General features: G+C 65.8%; 1 protein-coding gene across 5 annotated transcripts; it reads right to left on the reverse strand.

Moving 5' to 3' along the window:
* Positions 1–73: 73 nt before the first annotated feature.
* RTEL1 (regulator of telomere elongation helicase 1) lies at positions 74–27,834 on the reverse strand. Of its 5 annotated transcripts, none has more exons than XM_032353493.1 (36): positions 27,729–27,834; positions 26,769–27,025; positions 25,614–25,809; positions 25,226–25,319; positions 24,541–24,622; positions 24,238–24,298; positions 20,864–20,939; positions 20,111–20,195; positions 17,876–17,941; positions 17,031–17,181; positions 14,126–14,164; positions 13,953–14,031; positions 13,146–13,243; positions 12,535–12,590; positions 9,863–9,937; positions 9,657–9,738; positions 7,465–7,597; positions 7,247–7,360; positions 7,119–7,159; positions 6,883–6,968; positions 6,669–6,746; positions 6,204–6,281; positions 5,636–5,782; positions 5,437–5,552; positions 5,160–5,283; positions 4,922–5,069; positions 4,548–4,708; positions 3,960–4,058; positions 2,444–2,642; positions 2,140–2,280; positions 1,559–1,675; positions 1,185–1,418; positions 939–1,100; positions 755–862; positions 559–659; positions 74–444 (listed from the first exon to the last, which is right to left on the reverse strand). In XM_032353493.1, the coding sequence occupies exons 2-36, from the start codon at positions 26,868–26,870 to the stop codon at positions 364–366; spliced, it is 3,810 nt and encodes a 1,269-aa protein (XP_032209384.1). In that variant the 5' UTR covers positions 26,871–27,025; positions 27,729–27,834; the 3' UTR covers positions 74–363. The 5 variants fall into 5 exon arrangements, with proteins under 5 accessions (XP_032209384.1, XP_032209386.1, XP_032209387.1 ...); XM_032353495.1 differs by having other exon boundaries at positions 26,769–26,822; positions 27,729–27,814; XM_032353496.1 differs by lacking the exon at positions 27,729–27,834 and adding an exon at positions 27,267–27,377.
* Positions 27,835–27,991: the final 157 nt, after the last annotated feature.

A 27,991-nucleotide genomic window follows, 5' to 3' on the forward strand; every position in this document is an offset into this window, starting at 1 on the left:
AGGTGGGAGGGGGCCCCACTCGGATGCTCACATCTTCCTTCCCAGCACCCCCAGGCCCCTCGCCAAACCCTGATACAGTGTCAGTGACTTTATTAGGCAGTCGGTCATCCAATTAAAAGCAGGTCCACTGCCCACACACTGGTCCTGCAGAGGCGGCGGGGGCACACAGACCCCCAGCTTCCTGTCCTGGGCTCGGGACGCAGCGGCGGAGCTCCGGATGCTCCACCACCAGCCCACAGGCCCGGGAGGTGAGCCAACCCGTCGCAGGCCCTGGGTGGGGTCTTCAGGGCATCTAGGTGAGTGCACACCCTGTGGAGAGGCCCATGTCCACAGGGCTGTCAGCCGGCCCCGGGGTCTCCACACTCACTGGGGCTCTGGCCAGAAGACCTGCGTGATGCTCTGCTTCCGGGCGGGGGCGTGACAGGCCGGGCATGTTCTAGAAGCCTGTGGAGACACAGGAGTGCTGCCCAGACCCCGCTACCCAGACTGCGCCCCGACACCCCGGGCGACCAGGATGGGGACAGCTGTTGGATGTGTCCCCAGGGCCCCACTGCCAACCTGGAGGAGCTGACGCCAGCAGGCCCGGCAGCGGTGGAAGTTGCAGGAGGGGCACTGGAAGGGGACCGTGTCCTCCGCCCCGCAGCCAGGGCAGGCCAGGCCTGCGGCAAGGGGGCCGGCGTGAGCGCCCGCGGCTTGTCCGCCCCACCCCCGCCCCCCGCAGCCAGCATTCCCGGAGGCCCCTCCTGAGACCTACCGCACTTGGATGGGGCGGGCCTGTGGGGGGTGCTGGGGGGCTGGCTGGGCGTGAGAAAGGCGGAAATCTTGCTCTGGGCCGTCCCACGCTTCTCGCACTGAGGGGCGCCTGGGGACAGAGGAGCCAGACTGACGGGCTTCGGTTCGGCCTGCCGGGCTGAGTGGGGCTGGGGACGCTCCATTACCTGGCTTGGAAGCACTGAGGGCGAGGCTGGGAGGGACGCTGGGGCTCCCCTCCTGGGGGCCTGGCACCCCAGCACCTGTGCTCGGGGCAGCCGGGCCCATCAGCTCTGCGCACGTCTGCCGGAAGCGGTGCTTGTGGTGGGGTCTGAGGAACACGCCAAACCCTGCATGGGGAGGGGTCAGGGTCAGCCCCGTCCCACCTCCCTCCCCCCACCTCCTCCCGCCAAGGTCCCTCTGCGGCCACTTGCTCTGCAACAGGGGCAAGTCCTCAGGCCTGGACGTTGTGAGTGCGGCCACCACAGCCACCACCTTCTCAAAGTCACTGTCCTGTTTGTACGTGGTCAGTGCTGCCAGGAGCTGGCTGCAGCCTGCGGACCCCAGGGCCTTCCGGACATCTGCCAAGTAGGCGCTCACAGCAGGCTGGCCTTGCTCCTCTGCCCCGGGGGCTCTAGGCCCCTCCTCTGGACAGCTGCTGGGGTCTCCTGGTGAGGAGGTAACAGGTCTCAGACCACGCCAGGGGTCTGGGGGCCCAGAGAGCTCCACGGGCATTCTGGGAACCACTGCAGAACCAGTATGCCCCCCTACAACCAGGGTCTTCAGTTCTGGTTCAGGGACCTGGTACCTGCGGGGGCTGGCCTGGGGACCAGGTGGGGCCTGCCTTGGTTCAGGTGCTGTCCGGGGTCCAGCTGCCCCGCTGCACCCCAAGCCAGGGTCAGCCTGGAGTCACACTCCTTCCCTCCTGAAGGCACACAGACACACAAGGAGCCATGCGGCTGGTCCCCGAGGGTCTGCAGTGCTTCCCTGGGAGAAGGCAGGGCTGTCCAAGGGAAGACTGAGACCCACGATCGTCCTCAGACCACAGAAGCGGGACCAGACCAGAGCCAACTGCTGGTAGGGGACCGGCAGAGACACCCCCCAGTGGACACTGAGACCAGAAAGGACACAGGTGACTCTCAGACTGGACAGTCCCCTCCTGGGGGCCAAGCCAGGTCCCCAAGACCCCTGTCCTCGAGAAAGTTCCTGCTCAGGATTCAGCCGCTGAATGGGGACAGGAGCCCCCAGGCTCTAGAGGTGCCGGGCCCAGCGGGCTGTGAGACTCGCAACGGGCTGGGCCTGAGCCGCACATACGGGGGCAGGGCGGGGGAGATCCACGAGCAGCTGCCCGCCCTGCTCTCGGGGGATGGGTTTGAGGGCCCGGCTCACCGCTGGGGGTCTGCGCCGCTGGGGCCCCCGGCCTCTGAGGAAGGCTGAGCTCAGGCAGCGAGCTACAGCCGCGGCCCGTCCGCTGGAGGCACAGCTCCTCAAATCGCTGCTTGTGGTGCGGCCGCACGAACTGGTAGAAGCCTGTGTGGGGAGGGGCGTCTGGGCCTGCGGGCTCCACCGTGCTGAGCTGGGGGGTCAGGGATCACGGGCCACCTGGCCCCACCTTCTCTAGGGAGCAGGGGCCACCGCAGACCCTGGTGCCCACCCCCCCCCGCAACAGCTGCGGTGCTGCCCCCCAGGGCACCTTGGAGCAGGCTGTGCTTCTCGGGGTCGTCAGCAAGGAGCGGGCTGAGGCAGGCCAGCAAGGCCTCCAGGTCATCAGAGCTCTTGTAGTCCCGCAGGGCCCTGGTGAAGGTGTGGAAGCCGGCCGGGCTCAGTGCCTGCTTCATGGCCACCATGAACAGCTTGGCTCTGCCCGTCTGCGCACCGGCGGCCGGGCCCTCCTGCCAGACAGAGCACAGACGGCCCATCAGGGGGCTGAGGTGCTTCACCGAGGGGCCGCCACCAGCACAAAGACTGACGGCTGAGAAGGGTGCCCCAGTTCCGCCGCCCGGCTGGGAGGCCAGGGATCATGGCGGCTTCTGTTGAACACAGCCACGCCCCTCAGGGAGCAGCAGAGGCCAAGTGTGGACCTGCCCCCGCCAGGCCAGGGCCTCCCGCTCCTCGGCCAAGCCCCGCTGCGCCTACGCCACAGACGGCCCCAGCTCGGGGGCAGCCAGCTCACAGAAAGGGGTACTCAGTGACTATGGGGCCTTCACACATCCCTGAGCCTCCTCTGTGCGGCACATCTCGGGCCCTGACGTGGGACCCTCAGCAAGGAAGCCCGGAAAACAGGAAGGAGGGGTCCAGGCCCGATGCCAAGGCTCCTGGCACCCTGCCCACTTCCCGACAGGAGCAGTGCCCCTCCCGGCCCTGCCCAGTTCTTCCCAGAAGCCAAGGAACATGGACAAAGCAAGTGGTGCATGGGGCTTTCCAGAGCTTTCCCGGCTCGGACTAACTCACCGGCCCTTCAGTGCTTTCCTTGGAGGCTGGCTGGGAAGCAGACCCTCCCCACGGTGGGGCATGTCAGCACCCACCCGTGAGCACTGATGGCGGGGGAGCTGGCCCGGCTGCAGGCCCCACACCAAACCTGCCGAGGGCCAGGGCCTGACCTCTGTGCTGGACGCAGGCGCACCACCCAAACCACCCAAAGCGCTCTCCCGGAAAGGCAACAGCAAATGCAAGGCCTGAAGCTGAGCACAAGCGTGTGGGCCTCAAAAGCACGGGGAGCCCCCGCAGCTCGGGGACACGCCGTGGCGCCCGGCCACGTGAAGGAGGTCAGACAGGGCAGTGCTACTCAGCTGGGCACAGGCTGCTCCTGACAGCTCCACGGGGCTCGGAAGCGCTCCCTAGGCAAACCGAGTGAAAGACACGCTTGGGGCCTGGGCGGTGGGGCCCTGGCATGGAGCCGCCCAGGTGCCGGGAGCAGCAGGAGACCCGGCGGCCTGAGCCCAGGGGGCAGAAGGAGGTCCTGGGCGTCGCCGGGACAGGCTCAGCCGGAAGAGAGGAGGCCGGCGAGATGCGAGATGCTCATCTGTACGCTCCAGCCAGAGGCGGGGGCGGTGCAGGCCTTGGTGAGCCAGGGGCACGGGGCCTCGTTGTGCCCCGGGAAGGTAGCAAGGAGGCCCCCCGCCACACGCCCCAGGACCGGTGTGGGGACCAGGCAGCCTGTGGCTCCTGCCCCCCACCCCGTCCCACATGTGTGCCGCTGGCTCCTGTACCTGGCGGCCACCGACCACCCTGATCTTCCGCCTTCCTGCTCTCTGTTCCTGCGCAGGCCTCTTCGTGCAGGGGACGCACACAGCGGAGAGGTCTCGTGCCTGAGGGTGACATACTGTGGTCCCGGCCACGCCCTCCGAGCCCCCAGAGCCCCCCGGGACACTGCAGGGGCCCACAGCTGGGGAGAAGGGCCCTCTCCTGAGTCGGCACCACTAGCCCCCCTCGCGGGGCTCAGGCTCAGGCGCCGGGGGTTACGAGGGACCAGCACAGGGACTGGCGTGGACGGCAAGGGGCGGGGGCTCCACCTCCTGCTGAGGCTGGGCTCACCCCAGGGCCCAGGAGGCAGGGAGGGGCAGGGAGCTTTAGGTCCAGCCAGAGCGAAGGCTCCGGCTGAGCAGCGGTGTCCCCTGACGGCTCAGGGTCCCAGAAAGGGTGGCAGGAGCCGGACAGCGACCGGCCCACGTCAAGTCCCGAGGAGCCCACAGGGCCGCATAGGGGAAGCCCCAGCTGACGGCCGGGAGCAGGGCAGGGGTGCATGGCCAGGAGGTGGCAGAGTTGGGGGGGTGTGCCCGTCTCTGGAGCCCCCGCACCTCCTCCTCCCCGGGGGAGGTCTCGTCCGCAGGTCCCCCGGCCCGCTGCTCGCTGCGCTCCAGGGCGGCCAGCAGTCCCACAGGCCTCGGCTGCGGGAGGCCCTGCGCCCGCTCGTACTCCACACATAGGCTGCTCTCGGCGTCCCCCGCGGCTGGCGATCCTGTGCGGGCACAGGCATCAGCAGGAGAGCCCGTGGCAGGGGGCGTGGTTCAAGTCAGGTCCTCCCGTCAGGTCCCCCCCCACCCCGCCGGCCGCCAGCAACACTCGGGCTCAGCCAGGCACTCTGGTCATTGGGCCCCAAGTGCCACCAGCCCAGGCCCTCCAGGCCCGCCCCCCCCGCCCCCCCCCCGCCCCGTCAGCCAGGCACACACACCTGGGGGTCTCCGCCTCAGGCTGGGGACATGCACGTCCAGACTCTTGGCTTTCCTGGTGGAGAGGGGGCCAGGCGACATGGCCACTGAGACAGCACCTTGTCCCTCATCCAGACTTGGGGCAGCAAGCAGTGGAGCTGGCACAGGCATCTGCACAGTCACGGGGAGGTCAGGGGTCCCTGCAGACCCTTCCCCTGGGGAGGGCGCGAGCATAGGGCCAGCTGGGCGTTAGGAACTCACCGTTTTCTGAGCAGCACGGAAGAACTGGGCCACGTCCCGAATGATGTGGCCAAAACTGTCATACACCTTGACGTGGGGACGCACCCAGGAAGGCAGCTGGGCTCTGGCGTCCGGCTGGGTGAACCTGGCCGGGGGCGGCTGTCAGCGCCGGAGCTCCACCTGCCACCCCACCCCCCAGCCAGGCCCAGACCCAGCCGCGCAGAGGGAAGGACCAGTGCCCGGCGGGTGCCATGAGGCTGCAGGGCAGAGGTCCTGTGCGAGCTGGGGAGAGCCACACCTGTGGTCACAGAGGAAGATGGCCCCGTAGTCATGGCGATGCCGGATCACCCGCCCGATGGCCTGATTCACAGCCCTGGACGCCTGCTGTCGGTACCACTCGTGCCCCGAGAGGAGCTGTCGTGGGGGAGGGGGCGGCGTTCGGTCACGAGGCCTCCAGTCCCGCCTACCCACCCCCACATAAGCCTGTGGCCCCTCACCTGGCCTCCAGGCCCACCAAGGCTCTTCAGCTCGTCTAGGAACTGCATCTTGAGAACAACTCGCGGGTCCATGCGTGGAGGGTACGGCAGGCCCGTGACGATCACACCTCGGCCGTTCATGTCCGCGAAGTCCAAGCCCTCGCTGGCCTGGGGCGTAGTAGGCACTCTTCCCTCATCTGCCCATGCCCGGAGCCTCAGAGGCACAGGCACCCACATGTGGGCAGGGAGAGCGAAGCCTCCCACCCTGGGCCAGGCCCTCCGTGGGATTCACAGCCCCCAGGGCCTCTCACAGTCGCGGGACCCCCTGCCAACCTCCCCACCCGCAGCCCGAGAGGGACACTCACTCCCAATGCCAAGAGCCACTGCTTGGGGACTGCCCAGCGAGGGACGAGAGGGCTACACCGTCCTGACACATGCTTGCTGGACTTGAGGCCCGGGGAGAGGGTCAGACTGGCCCATCTCACCATGTCGCAGCCGCCAGGTCCCGCATGGCGAGCTTCCCCCCCACCCCCGACACAGGCACCCAACGGGCGGGTGAGTGTGGGACCCAGACCCTTGGCAGCCTCACCTTCCCCCGGCACACGGCCAGGAAAGAGGCCCCGCTGGACCCAGGAGCAGCGACTTGTTTGTAGTAGGCGCCCACCACCTGGACGAAGAGACTCGTCAGCTCCTTTGGTTTGCGGGAGCGAGACCCCAGGTCCCACCCCGAGATGAAAGGCTGTCCAGCTGGGAGGTGGGCCAGCGGGGGTCCAGCCGCTTCCTCGCGGCACAGGCTCCCAGGCTCACCCAGGGCCTGCTCAGTGCTTCCCAGAAAGCATGGGGGGCCCAGGGCTAGGGGCAAGGGAAGGGGGAGCCTTGCTTCAGGGTCGGCCCCTCAGACACAAGGGCCTGCGGTCATCACCCCCAGGCCCAAACTTCCTGAGAGGAGACAGGTCAGGTCCATGCGAGCCTAGCGCTCGCCAGAGCCGCTGGTCAGGGACAGCGGCCAGCCCAGGGTCGCCGCGAAGGGCCGTGGAGCCCCGATTGCGCAGACCTCGGAGAAGCCACCTTTGCTCCTTGGCTCCACAAACACAGGCTTCAGGGCCTCCAGCTTCCTGGCGAAGTCATGGGCCTGTGCGAAGAGATGGGGAAAGGGGCGCCCGTCGCGCCTGTCGCACCGCAGAGCAGCGCACGTGCCCCAGCCCGGCCAGACCCGTGGCTGCTTGGGGCTCCCCTCCCGCCGCAGGACACACAGAAGGGGGGCGCACCCGCCAGAACTCCAGGCTCTTCTCCATGACGGGGTAGGACGGAAAGAAGACCAGGAGCCCGTGGGGCACGACGCGGGCGATGTTGCCTGGAAAGGCCGTGGCTCTGCTCAGCCGGAGCGGTGTCCGCAGGGGCTGCCCGTGGCTCCCAACACGGAGAGCAGGCATGGCAGGGGCCCCAGGCACCCCAGAATGCGGTGGAAGCCAAGACGGGGCTCAGGCTCCCCACGGGCACTCACCTAGCGCCTTACCCAGGGAGGACAAGCACACATCTGAAAACCTGCACAAAAGCCAGGAGCCCACGGTCACAGGGGCCCTGGCGACTGGCCCGCAGCCTGCCCACCTCCTCGTCCACCAGGCCCCCTACCGTTTGTCAAAGGCAGAACTCAGCTGGGCTCCGTCGGGGCCTTTGGGGACAATCCCCACCCAGATCTGCTGTTTGCTGATGACGTGGGGGTTCTCCAGGCACACGGGGAAAGGGCTGGGAGCAGCGGGGAGGCCCCTGTGAGGTCCTGAGCCCCAGGATCCTCAAGCCGAGGCCGGCCTTGGGACCCCCACCCCCACAGGGCCTGGGGCAACCCTTACATCTGCATCTCCAGAGCCAAGGAGGACACGGGGGCCAGCGTGCCGCTGGTGAGGATGACGGAGCGGACGCCCTGGCGGACCAGCTCTTGCATGCTGTGGCCGGGGCTGAAGCACCAGTAGCTCAGAACCTTCCCTGTGGGAAGAGCAGGAGGCTGGGCTGGCCACGCTGGGCCCGCCAGCCCGCACACACAGGTCTGAACAAGGGGGGCCCTGCCTGAGCCTTGAGCTGAGAGCCCCAGGCGTCGTGGGAGTGGAAGCAGATCCAGAGTGGGCACCCAGGGGCAGACACTGGCGTCACCTCTAGAAAGGACAGCCGCCCCCAACCCAGACCTGCACAGAGATGGACACGTGGCTGGGGGCACAAAGGACAGGCCGGTGGCTGCCATCATAGGCCACTGGCCGAAGGACACGAGAAGAAAGCAGAACCCAAACTCCGCTCGCCAAAGAGGCAGCAGGAGCCCACGTTCGCCCGGAGGCAGGTGCCAGCAGTGGCGTCACCATCCACATTCGCTGGGGGCCTGTCTCCTACTGGCTCCCAGCAGGTTCTGGAAGCTTAGGGCATCACAAGAGCATGAGCAGAACGACCTCAAACAGGGGCCTAAAGTCCAGGCTAGCTCACGGGGCAGCAGGAACACGTCCAGTAAAGCAAACCACTTTCTGGGGCCAGAAAAGCCTTTTCCACCTTCGGGTCGGGATCAGCCCTGTGACAGGGAAGGCTGTGGGGGCCGGGAGCCGGCCCTTCTCTGTGCAAGGCCCGGGGACAGGGCCGGCCCGTCCACACTCACGCACATCCTAGCTTCTCAGTAAGGCCAGCAAGGAGCCAACTTCCTAAAAACGCCCAGCCCAGGGAGCGGCTATTTCTGAGAACTTACATGTTCTCTGAGCTGCCCAGAACACGGGACGCCACACCCCACTTGGCCTTGGTACCTACACACCCTGCCCATGTCTAAGTTCCATGGAGAGAACTCAGATGTAGAGAGAGGCCGCGGGTGCTGGCATGAACCGCTTCCTGTGACCTCACAACTAATGAGCGAGGGGTGCGCTGGCCTCCCCGGCTCTCACGGAAGCTACTTCCTGCTCTGAAAGGCCAGGTGACCCGCCAAGGTCACACTGTGAGCCTCCCTGGTTGGCGCTGGCCTTGTCCATGTTCCCAGCCCTGCTTTTCCTGTGCAAGGGCACGGCTCCAAGAGGGACTGCGGCCGGCAGGTCGGGAAGGGGTGTGTGGGTGGGGCCGGGGGTTAGGCCTGGAACACAGGCGGGCAGGGCCACCACTGATGAGTGGCAAGGACAGGAGGCACAGCCGGCCTTAGGACCCACTGCCCAGCATGTACTCTGCAAGCCCCACTCAAAACACCAAGTTGCGGGGCGCCTGGGTGGCTCCGTGGGTTAAGCCTCTGCCTCTGGCTCAGGTCATGATCCCAGGGTCCTGGGATCGAGCCCCGCATCGGGCTCTGTGCTCGTGGGGAGCCTGCTTCCTCCTCTCTCTTCCTGCCTCTCTGCCTGCTTGTGATCTCTGTCAAATAAATAAATAAAATCTTTAAAAAAACAAAACCAAAAATCTCCCAAGTTGCAATGGGTGCTGAACTCTGCCTGGGGTGGCCAGGACACTCGCCAGGGCTGGAAGCCATGGGGACAGACACCCTGGCCGAAAGACCAGCTACACCAAAAGCCACAGGATGTCTGGCACAGACCCCACCCTCCTGTGTCACAGCAGCCCCAGCTCGAGGACATGCAGAAGCCAGTACGACCAACAACATGAGAGAGCATGATGTGGGGTGAGGCCTGACCTCCCAGGGGGGCCAAGAGAACCGGCACCGCAGGAACCTGGGGGGCCAGCAGACACGATCGTGGGGCCCGAATCCGCCCCTCCCGGGCCTGCTGGGTGGGATGACACTCAAGCAGCACACCCGGGGTGACGAGAACGTGCCCAGGCCCCCTGCGGGCAGGCCCCGCGTGCGGGGGACTGACCGCAGCCCAGCTCGGCAGCCTCCCGGCAGGTGAGTCCAGACAGGCTCTGGGCCATCGGCCCGCACTGAAGTCTTTCTCCAAGGGCCCTGGCAAGGCATGAGCTGGAAGGTCACTCGGAGCAGGTGCACTCAGGGCAGGGGCCTGGAGACCCGCAGCGAGACCTCGGCTGCGCTGAAGCAGAGTGGGGAGTGGGTTCCTTCCTCCCCCCGCAAGGGGCACCATACCTTGTTTTCTGGCTGCTGTGCTGTTCCAGGCGTCTGACCGCTGAGCCTTCCTCTGGTGCCCGACATCAGGGTGGATATGTACCTGGAGGGACAGAATGGACAGGGACCCTGAGACCCAGCCCAGGAATCCCACGTCCTGGGGGCAGCCCCCACCTGTAGGACTGAGAACCCCACCCAGAGCCCCCTGCCCGGGAGGCAGCCCCTACCTTGTAGGACTGAGAGACCCCAGGCCCCACCACGGAACCGGGCACGCCCTCAGCGGGGTCTGCAGTGAACACAATCTGGAAAGCGGGTGTGGGGGACAATGTCAGCAGGACACAGCGGAGGCCACCACTCCTGCCAAGTGGTCCCCACACAAAGGAGATGGACGCTCAGGGCGCGGTAACCCCCTGCCCCAGCCCTGAGCGGCCCGCACCCTCCTGGGGCGCCTGTCCGCTCCCCCATCCCTGCAGGCGCCCTCCTCGGCAGCCGGTCCACATGCTCTCATGGGGTGCAGGCGCGGGGCCGTCGGGGGGCCAGGGGAAGGACCTAGTTCACTCCAGAAGTGAAAGGGTAAAAGTGACCCCGAACTCAAGTAACAGGAGCCACGCCCTCGCCCGGGGCAGCGAGCTGAGAACACGCCGCTGCTGGGGACACGCCGCCTGGGGACACGCCGCCTGGGGACACGCCGCCTGGGGAGCAGGCACGGGCGCCGCAGGCTGCAGACACCATCGTGCTCGCTTAGAATCCCCACAGGAGCAGGTGACAGACTTTCAGAACTAAGAAGAAAACCAAGTCAGACAGCAGCCTCGGTGACCAACAAAAAAATCAGGAAGGGGTGCCCCATCCTGCCTGATGCCCGGGCCACGATGGGGCCGTGCCAGGGGCCTGAGGACCACTGGCTTCCTGTCGGAGCCGGCTCAGCGGGGAAGTGGGTCCCACGCCATCCTGCGGCGCCAGTCCTGTCCGTCCCACAGCCTCCAGCCTGCGTCGGCCGCAAACGCCTGTTCTCGGGCTCCCTTGCGACGTGAATGTGGGGACACGCAAGGCTTCAGCCTGGCAGCCCCTTGCGCATTCACCACAGCCCGCTGACCCCCTGAGGTCCCGGGCTGGCCCAAGGCACCCACCTTGCCCCAAAGCCGGCTGTGGGGACTCTCCCCGGCAGGAGGGGACACGGCAGAGTGAGACGCAGGCCCACAGGCAGCACCAGGTGGCCACGGACACTGAACCATCCGCCAGGCCTGCTGAGAGCAGCTGCCAAAGGCAAGGCCTAACGCACAGGGTCAGGGGTGCTCGGCCCCAGCGCGCAAACTGGAGCTCTGGGCAGGGAGGGCCAGGGGCCTAACGGCCAGGAGCTGCAGATGGGGCACGGGGGGCCCAGAGACCTGACAGTCACAAAGGGCCGTGGCTCCGGGCAGCAGCAGTCTGGAGTGCCTGCTGTCCCCTCACAGAAGTGCCGGGAGGACGGCAAGACAAAGCCGGGCACCTGGGGGACAGGGCCAGCCCTCATCACACTCGAGGGCACGGAGCCCCGGCGCTCAATCACAGCACCGGCAGGGGTTCGGCAGGTCTGCGGGACACACCCCCTGGGCTGTGGGGTCGCCCCCTCCTGACGGCCCCTCCTGATCTCCAACATCAGGCCGTACAGACACAGGGTGGCTGCCATAAACGAGGCCGTGCCTGGACCCGGGGCCCGCCCTCCCTCTGGGCCCTCGCACAGCAAGGGGGCACCCTGGGAGCTGGGGCCTCCCCGGCCAGGCCCTACAGCATGGGCACAAGTGCCTGGCTGGCAGTCCCTCGCACCACACAGCACAGGGCCTCCTGTGTTGTGGTTTCACTGCGGACCTCTGGCCACCAAAAAGTTCTCTTCCAAAAGGCCTAGCAAGGCGAGAGAGGGCCCTCAGCCGGGCTGGCAGCCACCCAACCGAGAGACACAGGGCCTGGCTTGTCCACTTGAACCAAGGAAATGGCTCAGCTGGGCCCGAGGACGGCTAGACACAGGTCAGAACACTGGGAGGCAGGAAGCAGCCATATCCACAGACCCCGAGGTGTGTCCTGTCCCTACTGGTTGCCCGGCCAGGGAAAGAGACGGTTTGCACGTGGCAAAAGGGGCTCAGCGAGCCCTGGGGGCCGCTCCCCACCCCGAAGTGGACGGCAGAGGGCGTGCTGATCACGCCTGCCAACTCGGAGCGCCAGGCCCGTGGGCCCCGCCTGGGTTCACAGGCACTGCCCAACGCACTCACCCCCGAAGTCTGAACGCGTCTCTGCGTGGGCGGGACCAGGGCCCAGATATGGGGTTGGGCGGACAGAGCCTATGCCCTTTCGTTCTCTAACTGGCTCATGCTCTGACTTTCCTCTGAAAAGCTGGTCAAGAAATAACTTGAGGAGGAGCGCCTGGGTGGCCTCGTTGGTTAAGCGTCTGCCTTCGGCTCAGATAATGATCTTAGAGCCCCAGGACTGAGCCCCGGCTCTGGCTCCCTGCTGGGGGGGGTCTGCTTCTCCCTCTGCCCCTCCCCCTGCTCCTTCTCTCTCAAGTAAGTAAATAAAATATTAAAAAAGAAAAAACAGAAGAAGTAACTTGACAGAAAGTGAGGGCAGACGGCAGGGGAGCAGACACTGAGCTGATGTGAAAACCAGGGGACTCCGCCAGGCCCTCGTCCCACCTGCCCCGGAGCACCTATCCTGGACAGGACTGACCAGAACAGCCAAGCATGGCCTCTCCCTCAGGGCCCAGCAGTGTGCCTTCAGGGCCAGAGGAAACACGCGTCAGAGGCCGTCGATTCGAAGCCTAGGTCTTGCCCCGCCAAGACTGAATCAGTAACAGCTACAGGATGAGAAAGCAGCCCTGAACCCCCGTCAGGAAAAAGACGCTGCATCTTTGCCGCAAGGCCGCTCCTACCTGGATGATGTCCGAGAGCTTCTGCAGGCCCGCTGTGCTGGTCCACGGCCCCGCACCTGTGGGAGCAGCCGCTGGCCATCCCCCACCCCCACCAGGGGAGCCAGACACCCCCCCCCCCTTCAGGACCCACGAGCAAGCTCAGCCTCAACCCCCTGTTGGTGTGGGCCGCGCCCTCGGGGGGTCAGTGGGATGAGAAAAAGAGGCTCTGTGGTCAGGCAGGGCTGGGACTGCCAGGCCACCCCCAGGGCTGGAGGACAGCAAGGCTGGTCAGAGATGACAACAAGACCCGCCCAGCAGAAAGGGGCCCGCGGTGCGGCCTCGGCCTCAGGGTGGAAACAGGAGGGGGAGGGGACGGTGAGGAGAGAGGCTGGCGGGACCCGTGGCCCACTGGCCGCCACGTCCCTCACCGCTCTCTCTTTGGAGGGGCCGACCAGGAAACAGACACGCTGGGCTGTGCTTTATACAACACGCCCGTCCAGCGGCACTGATGCCCGGACATCGCAGTCAGGAAAGGAGCTCCGAGGTGACCTTCTGTGGCAGGCCACGGCCCTAGGACAAGGCCCGGTGTGGGAGCCGACACAGGGGCAGCTGCAGGGCAGGCTGGGACTCACGTCCTGCCAAGTGCTGGATGATCTGGTCCAGGGAGTCGAGGATGCAGCCTTTAGTCTGAAGCGTTATCTGGGCCTCGGCAAACAGCTCGAAGATGTAGCTGTGGAGGCGAGAGGCTCAGGCAGGGCCCCGGGCTAGGCTCAGGAGCTGCTGACAGCCAGAGGCCTCTGAAGTCCCCTTCCCTCGGACGCCCGAGCGGAGCCCTCTCCCGGCCAGACCCAGAGGTGAGGGAGGCCTGTGCCCTCGGGAGCCCTGAGTGCGGAGGAAAAGGCAAGCCCCCAAGGGCAGCTCTGGGAGACAGCAAGTCCTGCCGTCTGGGCCTCGGTGGCGTGGGCGGCGCTGGCCGGGGAGCCTGGCTCATCTGTGAAACAAGTGGGAGCCCTGCGAGGCTCTGAGCACAGCGCAGCAGACGGGCCTAGGAAGGAGGCAGGCAGCAGTGCTCCAGCACATTCTAGAACATTCCGTGCCTCTAGAACCCGAGCCCGGATCAGAGCTACCACCAACCCCAGGACATGATCCCTTGTCTACCTTCGGGAGACACACCCAACCGCCCTGTGCCCTGGTCAGAGCCCTCCCGGACCACGGAGGCTGCACGGGGGGGGGGGGGGGGGGGGTGGCTGGCGGGGTGGGGGCGGGGGGTGGCCGGGCCAGTAGCCACGCCCATGTACACAGCACCCCCGAGACTCCCAAGACAACCTAGCGCACAGACAGCAGCCCCTCACGGGCCGCGGAGACCCACCCGGACCTCCTAGGCGTGGGGGCGGGGCAGGTGGGCCCCAAGGAGGGCCCGCGCGCCCACTGTCTTTTACCTCCCCGGCTTGGTGACACCGCTGTGGTTCCCAGGCAGCTCAACAGCATCGAGGGCCCCCTCCAGGCGAAGCAAGATCGCTGTGGGGCGAGGTGTCCATCAGGTGCACCCCCCCAGCTGTGGCGTCAGGTGCGCCCCCCGCCCCGCCAGCTGTGGGGGAGGGGCGGCACTCACTCTTGAGCTTTGCGATGTCTTGCAGCTCCAGGCGCAGCCCTGGGGGAGCAGCAAACACATGGTCACCGGCTACTTCCACCCCCTGGGCCCCAAAGAGCAGGAATCGGGCTGGGTTCCTGCCTGTTCCTCCAAGTGGGCGTGGCACAGAGACACCCACGGACAAGCGCACGAGGCTCTGAGATCCGCACAGCCCGCACGGGGGCCAGCAGCAGCAGTGCGAGTGCAGGGACACGCCGTGGGCACGCTCACGTGTGGGGACACACTGCCTGGCCCGGTCCACCGGAGACCCAGGACAACGACTGAGCCAGCAACAAACAAGGATCCCTGTGCCCACATGGTGGGTTCTCGAGAGAACACCCCCCAGGAGACGAGACGGGGCTCCCTGGAAATGTGGCTGACGGCCAGGGTGGGACAGGAAGCGCGGGGAGGGAGTGGGCAGCCCCCGGCCCCCTTCAGCGCCTGGTGGGGCCACGGGAACGCTAAAGAAGAGACCCCTGCGTTCAGCGATGACGAGGCTTACGGAGGACGGACACCACCGTCTGGGTTTAAACGCAAGTACACCGACGACATTAAGAACTACTCTCCTCCTGAGAGGAACAAGGGATAGATCACAAGTCAGGATTAAATCCAAACTCCCAAACCTGAACACCGGAAGAATGTCCTGCATCCACCCAGCCTTTCCTGTGACAACGGTGCCACAGAGCAACAGCTGCGGCGAAGAGCGTCTTCATAAACCCGTCCCTCCCAGTAAACGGCGGGACACGGTTGGCGCATCACCGTCTCGCCTTCCCCCAGCACGGAGCCCGACGACATTCCCGCAGACACGGCAAGAACCAGACCCAGCACGCCTCCCAACGGGAAGACACGCCACCCCTCGGCCTGGCCTGTGACGAGAGGCCTCAGGAGAAGCCACGCCGTCCTCGATCTGCCGCCACGGGGGCCCCTCGGCGTGGCCCTGCCGCCCGCCGGCGGTGCGGGGCCATCTCGGGCCCGCCTCGTGCCTCTGCGCGCGGACCACGGGGACGTCTACTCTGAAGCAGCGTCTCTTCCTGACTTTTGCCTCTTTCTGACTGGGTTGTCTTCTCCTCGAGTGGTAAGAGTTTCTGAATATATTTTGGATACAAACCCCTCATCAGACCCACCAGAAATCCCTGCCGTAGAGGCTGTGAGAACGTGCCGTCCGTGTGCTCTCCCCGACCCCAGCACACCCAGGAGAAAAGCAGACACCTCCCAACTAAGGCACACCCCACAGAAGGCTTCACCGACCCTCCCGCCCACCGTGGAGGGCATCAAGAACAGGCGAGGTGCGAGAAACTCCGACCGGCACGGCTGCAGAGGGTGGCTAGTGCCCTGGGGTTTCCGGGGACATCACACCCGGTAGGACCACCACTTCCAAGCCAAAATACGCATTCCTCAAACAACTGGAAAAAACGTTCCATTTCACTTCTGAGAGAAAAGCACATCAAAACCGCACTGAGAGCCGTTTCCATCTGGGAGACTGGCACGTGTGCAAAGGCCAAGGTCGCACCCTGCTGGCCAGGCCCCGCAGCCACCACACAGGCCGGCTTCAGCCGCACAGCGGCGCGCTTCCGGCTGCCCCCAGCCCCGAGCCCCAGCATGCACCCGGGGTTGTGTTCGCCCCCAGGTCACTAGGGGAGCCCTGCTGGTCATCACGGAATGCTGGCAACAACCCAGTGTCCCACAGACGGACCCAGGACCCCCGCTGCAGGGAGGCGGCAGCTGAGGAGAGGGAGCTTCTGTACGGAGGGGGGGCTCTGCAGGACGCATGAGGAATGAACACAGCCAAGTGCAAGCGCACGTACAAGGGACAGCACGGCTCCGTGTGCAGCAGAGAGGAGTAAACTAAATGTGCTCGTGTCCGCTCCTTCTGGGGGGAAACAGAGCCCAGCAAGCACAAACCAGAACCCAGCAAGACACGTCCCTCAGGTGTCTTGACTTCCAGAACCACGGTCCCGTGTCAGACACCCCAGGGCAACCCAACTAATAAAGTCAACAAGAAGCAGCACGGAGTAAGAAATGACCCTAAGATGACCACACGGTTGCACCGGGGGGCCACGGAGGTGCAACCAAGGACACCGCAGCACCGTCTTCTGGCCGGCACTCAGCCTCAGGCCAGGAAGGCTCCAACACGCAGCTCGGGGAAGCAAGCTTTCCTTCCTCACGGTGGGCATCTGCTCTCCGGAAGACTGCGGAAGCTTCAGGAGCGAACCGACAAATGAGACGACAAGGAATCCTCACTAGCACAGGAAGGACGGAGACACCGAGGAGGCTGGGGAGCGAGCGGGCGCGGGCGCTGCGCCACTGCAGGCGGGTGGGCCACCCCGTGCTGCACAGGGCAGCAGCGGGTTCCCGGGCTCCAGGAGCAAGAGGCATCCAGACGTGAAGCCCATCCCTGTGCGAACGCCACAGCCATCATTAATTCAGGGAGGAAGTGCCCACGGATGCCACAGGCTGCTTAGGAATTACAAATGGAAGAAGTAACTTCACAGCAGAGAAATCTGGCAGTCATCACTTCACGGGGTGATCAGAGTGGGCGCCGACGCAGGGGCCAAGTCCACACTGAGCAGGGAGCCCGACGCAGGGCTCGACCCCAGCATCCTGGCAGCATGGCCTGAGCTGAAGGCAGCTGCTTAACTGACAGAGCCGCCCGGGTGCCCCTACTTTTCATTTGTATACAGTCTATCCCGACTGGGAAAGTACAGAAAATGTTGGATTGGCTGGGTGGCACCTACTTCCTGGTCTGTGAGGCCCCAAGGAAACTCGGAAAGAAGTCCATACTGTCTCCAAACAATGACCTGAAGGGCGGGCCCTGGGAAGACTCAGGCCTCCAGGACCCTCGAGAGCACCTTGCGGCCCGTCTCTCCGTCCCCACCTGCGAGCTCACCTGGGTCGGCAGCCGTGCCGAACTCCGCGTGGAGCTCGCCCTGCTGGGCTGCCTTGGTCTGCTCCTCCAGAAGCTGGTCTAGGACATCCAGTCCTGAAGCCAAATCATGCGGGGTCAGGTCAAAGGACGCCGTCTCCTCGCACATCTTCTCCTGGGAGTCCAGACACGTCCATCAGGCTACGGCCACACGGGGGCAGGGACTCGGGGACCCAGGAAGCCCTGGTGGGGTAGGGGTACAGGCTACTGGAAGCCCCATCCCACCACACATTTAGAACAGAAATTTCTGGGGGCGCCTGGCTGGGTCCATCAGAAAAGCACGCAACTCTGATCTTGGGGTCATGAGTTTGAGCCCCAAGCTGGCTGTAGAGATTACTAGAAAAAATAAACCTTAAAAAATAAAGAAATTTCTGGCTTTTCTCCTAAGTCAGACCCGGCCCACTAGACCCATGGTACCATCCCCCATGATAACAAGTGCCTGGAACCACGTGGAGGCCTGAGGGCGGCTGCTGCCGTCCCGGGACACTAGGCTCCAGAGCACACAAGTGGCCTCCCTCCTCTGTCCTGCTCAAGAGCAGCCGTTCCTGGAAACACAGGGCCCTGAGCAGAGACCACAGCAATGCGGCGGAAGGGCAGAGGGAACAGGGAGGGACCGGCTGTGGTCACCAGTGGGCAAGCGTCAGGTTCGGCGGCCACCGAGGGACAAAGAGAACCAAGCAGGGGCTGTGAGTTCGGGATGGGACGGGCCACAGGGCCGGCCAGCACACCCTGCCCAGACCTTGGGCAGAAAGGTCTGCACTCTCTGCAGGGACGCGGGGGAGGCGGCGGAAAGGCCACTGGGCACTCACCACATTGTGAGCTTCATCAAAAATCACAACCGTCCCCTTCAGGTCAATGCCGTGGGCTCGGCGACTCTGCAGCAAGAGAAGGATGCCAGGCTGGGGCCGGCAGGGGACGCCCCTCAGGCCACGCGCGCCTGGGTCTCCCCACCCACTGAGCTGGACGTCAGGTGTCCCTTCTGGCGACACGCAGCACGAGGGACCGGGCGTGTGACCCCACAGACTGCAGCCACACAGCCACGGGAGGCAGGAGGCCCACGCAGGGCTCGGGCTGGCGCTGACTTGCGGTGGACCTGGGTGGGGTCAACGCCAGTATTTCTTTACTTCAGCTGCTTTTGACGTCCAATTCTCCTAAAAATACAGTGTCCGTTTCACGTGTGCAGGTGGGTCTGGACAAAGGCAAGCACCGCGCCGTCAGCACGAGGAGAGCAGACCTGCTCACCTCCCCCTGCCCGAGGGCTCTGACCATCCTTGTGAGCGGGGATCAGCTCTGCCTTTCCTGGGCTGTCCTGGAAACAGAGTCAGGCAGCAGGGCTCGTCCGACGGCCCGTGGGCAGTGTGCACGGAGACCCACGTGTGTCGCTGATGTGTGGCCACAGCTCAGCCCTCCTCACGGCTCGTGGCGCTGTTTTGGGGACACCTGCTGCCGATGGACGGGGCTGTTCTTGGTGTGGACCACAGATAGCAAGGCTCTGGCCCTGGCTGCTCCCCTCGGGTGTGCTGTTGGAGCGGCACCCCACCTCACATGGCGAGCAGAGGAGCCCAGCATGGCCCTGCGTCCTCGGTGGACACTGGTCACCGGCCTCCTTCCGGACACTCTGGTGGGAGCACAAGGCCATCCCCCTGTGGCTTGAACCTGCATTTTCTCCAGACCAGCAGTGCTGCACACTCTCCACGCACGGGCTGACTTGGCCGCCGCAGCTACCTTCCTCGGGGATGGCCGGTCGAGTGACAGAGACGCCACCCAGAATCGGGCGCAGTCCACAGTACCAGGAAAACTCTCCCTTGGTGACTCGCTGCCATTTTCTTAATTTTCCCCTCCTCTTAGAAGTCAAGGCTTCCGATCGTGGCGACTCCAACGTGGAGTTCTCTGGGGCCGGCGCGTGGTCTGTGTGAGCGAGACCAGGCCCACCTCCCGGCTCTGTCCTAGAGGAGCTCTGTGCGGCCGGCTCTTCCATCCGGGTTGTGCAGCGTCAGAGAACTGCTGAAATTCATTCTCTTCCAAACAGACATCCGATTCCAGCGCCAATTTTTAGAGAAAAAAGTCCCAAACCTTACCTTTTCCCGCTGAAAATACCTAAGCAAGCTTTCTGAAAACCAACTGCCACCCGTGGGGGCGTGTCTCGGTGGCACTGCCGTGCGACCGTGGCCAGCAGCTTGGTCTGTGCACTGCAGCCCGTCCTGCAGCCCCCACCTCCAGCCTCCGTCGTGGCTGCCTCGCTCCCTTCCGCCCTCGGCCATTCCAGGTCCGCCAGATGATCGCCTCGTCAGGCCCAGGGCACCATGCTGGGGTGGGGCCGGCCAGGCACCAGTGCGCCCCACGCTCTGCGCAGGGTCCGGACTGCTTTAGAGCCGCCCTCACCGTGCCCACGCTCTGCTTTCTCCTGCTCTCTTCATGGCCTCTAAAGGCTGCCCTTCCTCGGAGACATCCCTGCCCTAGGGCGCCGACCCCAGCCCCGGGCTCTGCTCCTCTCCACTCCTGCCGCTGAGCACCCGCACCGCCCGCGCTGGCTAACTGCCCACACCACGGTCGTGCTGGACCAGTAAGGCCCCGGGCGGCGTGTCGTCCACCCTGCCGCGGCAACACGAAGGCCAAGCCGCCGCACACATGGGGCGTGAGGCCCGCATTCAAGGACGGGGGGTGTGCAAGGATGGGTGGACACGGGCATCTCAAGAGATGGCTGCAAGGGAGGCCCGGACCACACGCTCAGGGCTACCTCACCGGGCCCACCTGGGAAGAGACAAGCCGAGGCGCCAGGACAAGGCCAGGGACTGGCCTCGGATGCAGCCACCGGGCTGCCTCACTCCATCAGCCCGCCCACTCCCAGAGAGCTCGGAAGGGCGCCCCCAGCCCCATGCTGGCGACAGTTGTCCCCAGGGCAGGGAGGCAGACGGAGGCCTCGCACACGCGCCTGCAGCTCTGCAGCTCTCAGACACTGAACCACTGAGGCTCCGCAGTCCCGCATGAGCCCAGGGACGTCACCCGATACCAGCAATCGTCAGCCGCAGGGGCCAAGACCTCACCTTGGCGTCCAACAAGTAGTTGTATGGCATGAAGATGATGTCGGCTTGCTGCTTCAGGTTCCGAGACAGGTAGTACGGGCACAGGCTGCGGAGGGGAGGGAGGCACATGCTGGAGCCACGGGGGAGGTCCAGGCCCTCGGAGGGGCTCCCGCTGGGCGGCGGCCAGGCTGCACGCCGCGCCCCCCGACAGGCAAGCAAGAGGAAGGAGCCCCGGGGGCTCAGACGGGAGCCGGGGCCTGGGGGCTGCAGAAGGGCTCCCTGCGTGATGGTTCACGCCACCAGTTTTCAACCACGGCAGCGGATCACCTGTTAAAGAATCAACATAAACAAAAAACCGCAATCCTATTCCTGGGTAGAGAACACGGCAATCAGAAAGAAAACGCCCAGTCCTGTCTTTGCACAACCCGACGCCCTGAAGCGATTAGATCTCGACACAAAGATCGGAAAAGCACGCGGGTTCTGTGGAAACCAGACGAGTGGAGAAGGCTGGCGCCGTGCCCACTGGCCGCTGGAAGCCGAAGCAAGTCCGTCAGGAAGCCGGGGCTGCCCGGCAGCGCTGTGGTCACCTTGGCAGCAGGGACAGCTTCCCTGCTGCCCCGGTATTCAAAACCACTATTTTCACACCAAACCACCATTAATTTTACGATTAGTCAAGGGAGCAAAGCAGAGGAAGTGACGGGCCCGGCCTTGTCATGGCAGAACCTGTTCCAGAAGGACAGACGGGCGGCTGCTGTCTGGCTGCAGGGGTCTTACCTATGCTTATTCCCACTTCTGACCAGGTCCTCAATGTCCAGGATGGTGGTAGCTAGCTCCTGCTCCAGGCTCTTCTCTGAGGACACAGGCAAGAACAAAGACACGTCCTCGGGCCCAATGAGTCCCCGCAGACCCCAGAGGAACCACCCAGGCAGTGACCCTTCCTCCAGGCAGGACTAGGGCACCCAACCACCTAGGGACTCACCAGAGAATTCCTGGTCTGAGACTGTGAGTGACCTTGGAAGGGCCCCAGACCTGAAGTAACCCTCCGGGGGCCCAGCTCTCTACCTCGAGAGGGAGCTGCTGGCCTGAGACCGAGCAGTAACAGGACAGGGGACCCCAGGGGACAAAGGGGGATGTGCAGCCCCTCAGCCAGTCTCTAGACGCCCTCGAGGCTGTGCCTGGAAGCATCTGTCCTATAATTAGGCTTCGGTCTGGCCACAATTAGCTTTCTCTCTTCGCCTCCCCGCAAAGGCCAACAGTGCAGGAAGACAGATCTCAGGCAGGCCGGAAGGAGGTGGGAGGCCCCGAAGCAGAACCCACTTGATGCCTCACAGACCCGTGATGGCTGCCCAAGAGAAGCACGACTCCCTGCCAGCTGCACCGGTGGCCTGGGCCAGAAAGGAGCTAAGAAGGGCCCCCAAGAACCCCCTGAAGAGCTGCCTTCACCCAGCCCCTCAGGAGCCCACACCCAGGCTGGGAGGCCCAGGGCTCGCTCTCCTCGAACACACAGTCCAGAGGCCCAGGACAGCCTCCTGTGGAAACCGGCTCCTGGCTCTTGGCCCCACTGTGGCAGGTCCTGGGCCCCGCCCTTCACTGCAGAGGCTAGAACACATCTTGGCGGGGACCTTGGTGGTGACCGAACCCAAAATGCCCCCTAGGGACAGCAGGGAGAGAAGAGCTGTGTGCCGAACGGCAGAGCCGCAACAGAGGAGCCTGTCTGCGGGCTCTGCAGCAGGACGGCCGAACGCAGCAGCCTTGGGGGGGGCAACAGGAAGGGGCAGCGGAGGCTGAAGAGGAAGGCGTGTGAAGGGGCTGCAGCCAGGCTGACCCCAGCATGCAGATGCTGCAGGCAGCGAGCACGGCCCTTCGCCTGCTCCCCCAGACAGAAGCCAAGGAGAACCGAGCTCCGCACCTTTCCCTTCCTCTCAGACCCCTTCTGGAGTCGGCTCACTCGCCCAAGGGGTGCGCAGCTGCTGGCGTTGTGGCCAGCATGAGCGGTGGCCCCGCACATCCCACGGCAGGGGGCAGAGGAGGCTAAGATGCAGTAAAGACGCGCAGGAGGAGCGCCAACAGAGCAGGAAGGCTGGGGGCCTGGGCATGACCAACGAAGCCTGGAGCCAGCTGCGACAGGGCCCTCACTTTGCCATGCACGGGGCGCGGTAGGGGCAGGGGCTGCAGCCCAGGAGGCCACACACCTGCTCCGGCACTGCCTCCACCTCCACTGTGAGCCGGAAGTGCCCCTCAGTTCCCGCCTCTCCTCCGGACTCCTGACCCTCCCCCCACCCCTGTTCCATCACCCACCGGATAAGGTAAGAGATGCTGCAGGAGCACAGTACAGGTGACAATAGTCCAAGAGCAGGGCAGTGCTGGAGTGGGGCGGCGGCGCAGGGGTGGGGCGGCGCGGGGGTGGGGCTGTGCCTGTGTGGGGTGATGCGGGGAACTGCACTGCAGGTGAGGGCTGGAGAGCACAGAGCTGAGCCACAGAGAGCTGCTTTAAGGGGATGGAGCAGTTCCCACCAAGCGTTGCTCAAAGGCTCGGGCCGCGGTGAACAGGGTACCAGCAACCCACCCCTTTGCCGAGAATGTGGACAGAGGCAGCCGCAATGGGGCAGAAAGACAGGACTCCACTGAGCACCACAGGTGCGGCCCGAAGGCCTGTGAGTCAGCGGGACCGGGCCAGGAGAGCAGGGAGAGCAGGGGACAGAAGGAGGACAAAGCCGGGGGGAAACGCCTTGGAGGCTTCCTGACACCCACAAGCCTCACACAAACACAGCAAAGCAGAGCCACTCAGCCAGCAGCCTCCCGGAGGGGGGCACGAGCCACCACCAGGCCACAGCGGTGGGCGGCTGCTCTCGTGCAGGGTCACTGCGGGCCAGGCCAGTCCCCGGTGCTTCCTACGCACTCGTCACTGCTGTGCCGAGGGTTCCCGGTGCCACCGGACCAAACAACACAGCCAGCAAGAAGGCGCTGAGCGGCGAGCTCCGGGGACAGGGCACAGGGTGCCTACTGCTGGGAGGTGAGCGTCCCAGCTTGCTGAGAGCAGACACGGCCCTGGCATGCCGGGCACCCCAAACCCCAGCATTAGGGCCCTGTAAGTGCCCAAGGGCCTCTGTCACTCCTGTGCCAGGATCTGAGTCCCAGCCCTGAGGCAAGGAAGAGGGAACCCCGACCCCACCAAAGCACAACGCCTGAGCCATAGAGCCGGGCTGCGCTAGGAGATGTAGAGACCACAGCCCAGAGAAGCGCCCCACGGGGCTTCTGGTTCCAGCGGACCTTCAGACGCGGGGGCAGCCGCGCGACGGAAAAGTAAGACCTGACAGACGTGGGGGCAAGGGGAGCCAGCCCTCCGCTCTGGGCCGAAGGAAGGTGTGCAGCAGGAATCAAGGGCCCTGGGCACCGGTGGCCACACACATCAAGCTACGCCAGGGCCAGCTGTCGTCACAACCCCGGGCCAGTCACTTCAGCCACCTCCAGGGGAGGCGGTCCTCCCACAGCACCAGAGGCTGGCAGACTGCCCGGACTCAGGGAGACCCACACCCATGCTGTGCCCCATCGCACCCCAAGGACACACGGCAAATCAGTAAAAGGAAAAGCCTACGGAGGGGTCCGGGAGACCAGGCACAGCGTCCAGAACCCCCTCCCGGCTATCTGCCCCGGAACGAGCTGAGACCACGTGTGAAATGCTGTCTCCCGGGAAGCTCGCCAGAGGCCCGGCACCCAGGGCGTCTGCTGGGGCCGGTCATGTGGGCACCCCTGGCTGGCGGGGGCCCAAATCCCAGACTCCCGGCGGGGAGGAGCTGCTCAGCATCAACCCCGCTGTTGGCACAGACAGTTTAGGCCCGCAGAGCCCCACCTCTCAGGACGGAGAATCCCTGAAATCCACGCTCCCAGACAGCGGCGAGGCTAGCCTGGCCAGCAGGCCCCTCGGAGACGGCAGCCTTCCCTGCCCTGGCCTTCCTGTACACGATCCAGCACGGGTCCACGGTCCAGAGACGGTAACCAGCACCACCCCGCCTCACCCCCTCACCTCGCTGAACCAATGGGGCCAGTCTGGAGCCCCAAAGCGGAGAGCCAGCAGGCCACAAGGCCTAGGAGGCAGGCCACGCTCTAAGCCCACCTGGCCCCTGGAGCGGCTTCCCCGGACCCCTTACCTTCTACGTTGTTGTAGAAGTGACAGGAGCGACTTGCTACCTTCTTTCGGCACAGATGAATCTGGGACATAAAGGGTGCGGGTGTGGGGCGGTGCGGGTGTGGGGCGGCCCCAGCTAGCACAAGGGTCAAGGAAGGGCAGAGTGCTGGGCCAGCCAGGGGACACGCCACCGGCGGTGCTGCCTGGCATGCGGGGACTGTGCCCTGCTCCAGCCCCCACCAGCTCTTCACCGGGCCCTCCCCAGGGGGCAGAGGCAAGGGCTCTGAAAGAACCAGAGAGAACGGCACGCGCCCCCAAAACCCACCTGCATGTGGCTGCTCTCCTGCTTCTTCACCTCGGGGTGGATGCACAGCTGCTCCCGGGAGCCCAGCACGCATACCCTGGGCCTGACGGAAGACAGATGATGGAGTTCGAGGACCAGGGAGCAAGAACCCCGGTGCCATCTAGCAGCACGAACATGGCCGTGCGGGGAGACGGGGCTCACACCTGCACCAGGTAGCCAGAGGGAGGGGCCAAGCCACAGCGGGCCCCAGGCTTGGGAGGCACTTTCTCCACTGCATGGCCCAGCCTGAGCCAGGAGACGGGGTGGGGGAAACAGGCAGATAGGAGGAGGCCCCGCTGACTCCGTGCCCCCCATACAGGAGGCGGGCGCAGGACCCCAGGACTCCTACAGCTCCGCCGGGCTCCAGGACGAGGCAGCGCCTCCTGTCCCCTCACACGCCCGCACGGGGACCCACACCCACAGGTGACACCACATCGCCTTCCAGGGGCTCGGGGCGCTAAGCCGAGGTCGGTGCACCAGAAGGGAGGGCTTTCTCCGCAGCGCGGGCGGCACAGACAGCCTGACCTCACGCAGTGCAGCGGGCTGCAGCGGAGCGCGGGGGCTCTGCGGTCCAGAGGGGACTCCAGGCAGAACGCCACCATCACACCAGCTCGTCAAGGCCAGCCCCCCATAAGTCAGAGGCAGGGGCGAGCGGCGCCTGACCCACCGGTAGGACGTGTGCCGAAGCTCGCCGATGGCCTGAGTGAGCTGCGAGTGGGTCCTGGAAGCGTAAACGATCTTCGGGAGGTCCGCGTAGCAAGCTGCCCGGACACAAGGAAGCAGCGCGGGTCAGGGCACCACGGGACGACACTCTGGTGTGCCGTGGACCCGGGGGCACTCGGCTCACTCAGCCCGGTGCGGGGAGCGAGCTCAGGGGCTTTCTGCGGAGCTCTAGTTTGGCCACAGGGCTCCGCCCCCAGGCTCACAGCCCCCGCTGAGGGAGAATGTCGCGGCTACGACGCCCCTCGCGGAGCTCCGCACCAGGGCCTCACCAGCCCTCTCTATTCCTCTGCTGCCTCTCTGCGCAGACCCAGAGGGGCTGAAGGGAGCCTCACCTGGGGTGTCCCCATCTGAAGCGGCAGCCCCCCAGGACGACAAGGTGTGATCAAGGAAGATCTCCCCGGGCGCCCTCTCAGCAATCCTGCGGGCCGAAACGGCGTCGCGGAGGTGCTCCCGCCAGGCCAGCACGCTGCAGAGCAGGCACAGCGTCTTCCCCGTGCCGGTGGGGCTCTCCAGGATGCCGTTGACTTTCTGAATGGGGTCAACGAGGTCACGGGGAAGCAGGGAGCAGCACTGCAGACTGCACGGTCCGCCGAGACCAGGCCGGCAGCCCGACAGCGGGACCGCTCTGCTCAGGCTGAGCCCACCCGACGCGGCAAAAGGCCTGCGGAACGGCCGGCAACGTGACACGCGTCCACTGTCCCCCGAAAGCCAGCGGCGACGGGCTAATTCCGCACCGGTTAGCAAACGATGTGCACGGCATTACTCGAGACTCAGCAGTGTTTCTCAGCCTAACGTACGGCGCGCTGACCCGTTAGGCGGCTGCCGACACGGTGCTGTTCTGTAACTTTGGACACAAAGTTCTGCCGAGCGGAACCTGATGACCTACGTACACCTCACGCGGGAGCCTGAGCAACAAGCCCGGGGAGACACAGGGCGAAGCGGCCAGACTGTGCTGCCGGCTCCCGGGAACGGGCCCCGGGCTCCTCCCGGCAGGAGTCCAGTCTGCGCGCACACAGCAGCCGGGAGCCGCTGCAGAGTCAGCCCGCGGGCGCTGGGAGCTCCGTCAGGGCACGAGACGACACGCTAAGGAAGCCACGGACAGCTACCTGCACTCCTGCCTTCCGGCACATTCCTGAGCTTTACAGACCTTCCAAAAGGAGGATTAGGCACCGGCTAGCCCTCCACGTGCAAACACTACTTCCGGACCCTCAAACGCTGGCTGCCCCCCACACTCGGCCTCAGCTCAAACGCCACCTCCTCAGAGAGACCTCAAGGTGCTCCCGGCCTACGGCCCCCAACTCTCCTTCAGCGCAAGAGCTGTTCTACTTGTCTGTCATCTCCCCTAGAACACCGGCGCCATTTGTGACCCGTCCTGTGTCCGGAAGGAGGCCTGTGACCCCACGGGGCTCAGCAGGAGGGAGCGGAGGGCGGCCGGTGGTCCCGTGAGGACCCGTCCCAGGGCACGCGCGCGCCGTCGGCCGCCGTACCTTCTGCAGACACTCCAGGACCCTGCTCATGTACTCCTCCTGGCACGGGTACGGCTGGAAAGGGAAGTCCACGGTCACACCCCTCAGGGCTATCTTGGGCATGCTGGCCTGTTCGCAGGAGGGCCCAGAGGCTGGCGGGCACAGGGGCTGTGTGAGTGCGGGAGACCAAATCTCCTCCGGACGTCTGGGAGCCTCAGCCACCGCAGGTCGGGAGGCCAGCCCGCGGCGCTGCGACAGGCCACTGTCCCCAGGAAGCCCTATGGCACAGATAGGGACAAGCCTGTGGGCAGCCTCTCCCGAGTCCCGGGCCACGCCACCAGTCGGGCAGTCCCGCCGCGCAGGAGCAGGGCACGCCTGTGACACCCTAAGGTGAGGAGTCTGGGGACAGGAAGAACCTGCAGGTGGGCCCTGCCGAGCTCTCCGGCCCGAAGCGGCTCCTTCCCGCTCGAGGCGAGGCGTGCACGGCCCCACGCGCTCTGCGGGCAGCAATTCGCTTACCTGCAGCAGAGCGTCCGCAGGTCGGATCCCGGGCCTGGCGCGCCCTGGGCACCGGGGCCGGCGGACCGCTCACCCCAACACTGACGGCCCCTCCACCCCGCTCGGCAGGACCCCCGGATCCCCGCCCCGCTGGGAGATTCCCCGCCCCCGCCCCCGCCGGGACCCCCGCCCCCCGCTCGACCCGGACCCCCGCCCGGAGACCCCCCGCCCCCGCCCCCGCCGGGACCCCCGCCCGGAGACCCCCCGCCCCCGCCCCCGCCGGGACCCCCGCCCGGAGACCCGCTCCGCGGAGCGCGGGGCCCCGCCCACGGGCCCTGGAAAACCACCGGCCCCAGAATGCAGCGCGGCAGAGAGACCGGCGCGCGGGCCCGAGGCGGCGCGGGGCCTGCCGGGAGCTGCAGTCCGGGGAGGCGCGCGCGGGCGAAAGAGCCGGTTCCGGAGTCTCTGCGCCTCACGACTCACTTATCTCCGCGGACGGCCCTCCGCTGCCGGGGCCGCCCGGGAACGGTCCCCAGTTCAGCCGAGGCCGCCGCGTCCCCGTCGCCGCCAGCCGGCTCGGCCTGGTCGGGCTAAGACGCGCCGTCGTCCCTGACCGCGCTGCACTTCCGCCCCCAGTTCCGGTCCGCGGCGCGTGGTTCCGGGCGGAAACCGTTCCGCCGCAGAGGGCCCGCGCGCTCCGTTCCGGGCCGCACCGCGCCCCTCCCGCGGACCCCGAGCCCGCGGAC

The sequence above is a fragment of the Mustela erminea genome, chromosome 7, assembly GCF_009829155.1.
Source record: "Mustela erminea isolate mMusErm1 chromosome 7, mMusErm1.Pri, whole genome shotgun sequence".
Lineage (NCBI taxonomy): Eukaryota > Metazoa > Chordata > Mammalia > Carnivora > Mustelidae > Mustela > Mustela erminea.

Coding starts and splice junctions, on each gene's coding strand:
- RTEL1 (XM_032353493.1), bottom strand. CDS start 26,870: ATGCCCAAGATAGCCCTGAGGGGTGTGACCGTGGACTTCCCTTTCCAG. Junction 24,623..25,225: donor CTTCGGCACACGTCCTACCG/GTGGGTCAGGCG, acceptor GTCTTCCGTCAG/GCCCAGGGTATGCGTGCTGG. Junction 20,196..20,863: donor AGAAGTGGGAATAAGCATAG/GTAAGACCCCTG, acceptor TCCCCTCCGCAG/CCTGTGCCCGTACTACCTGT.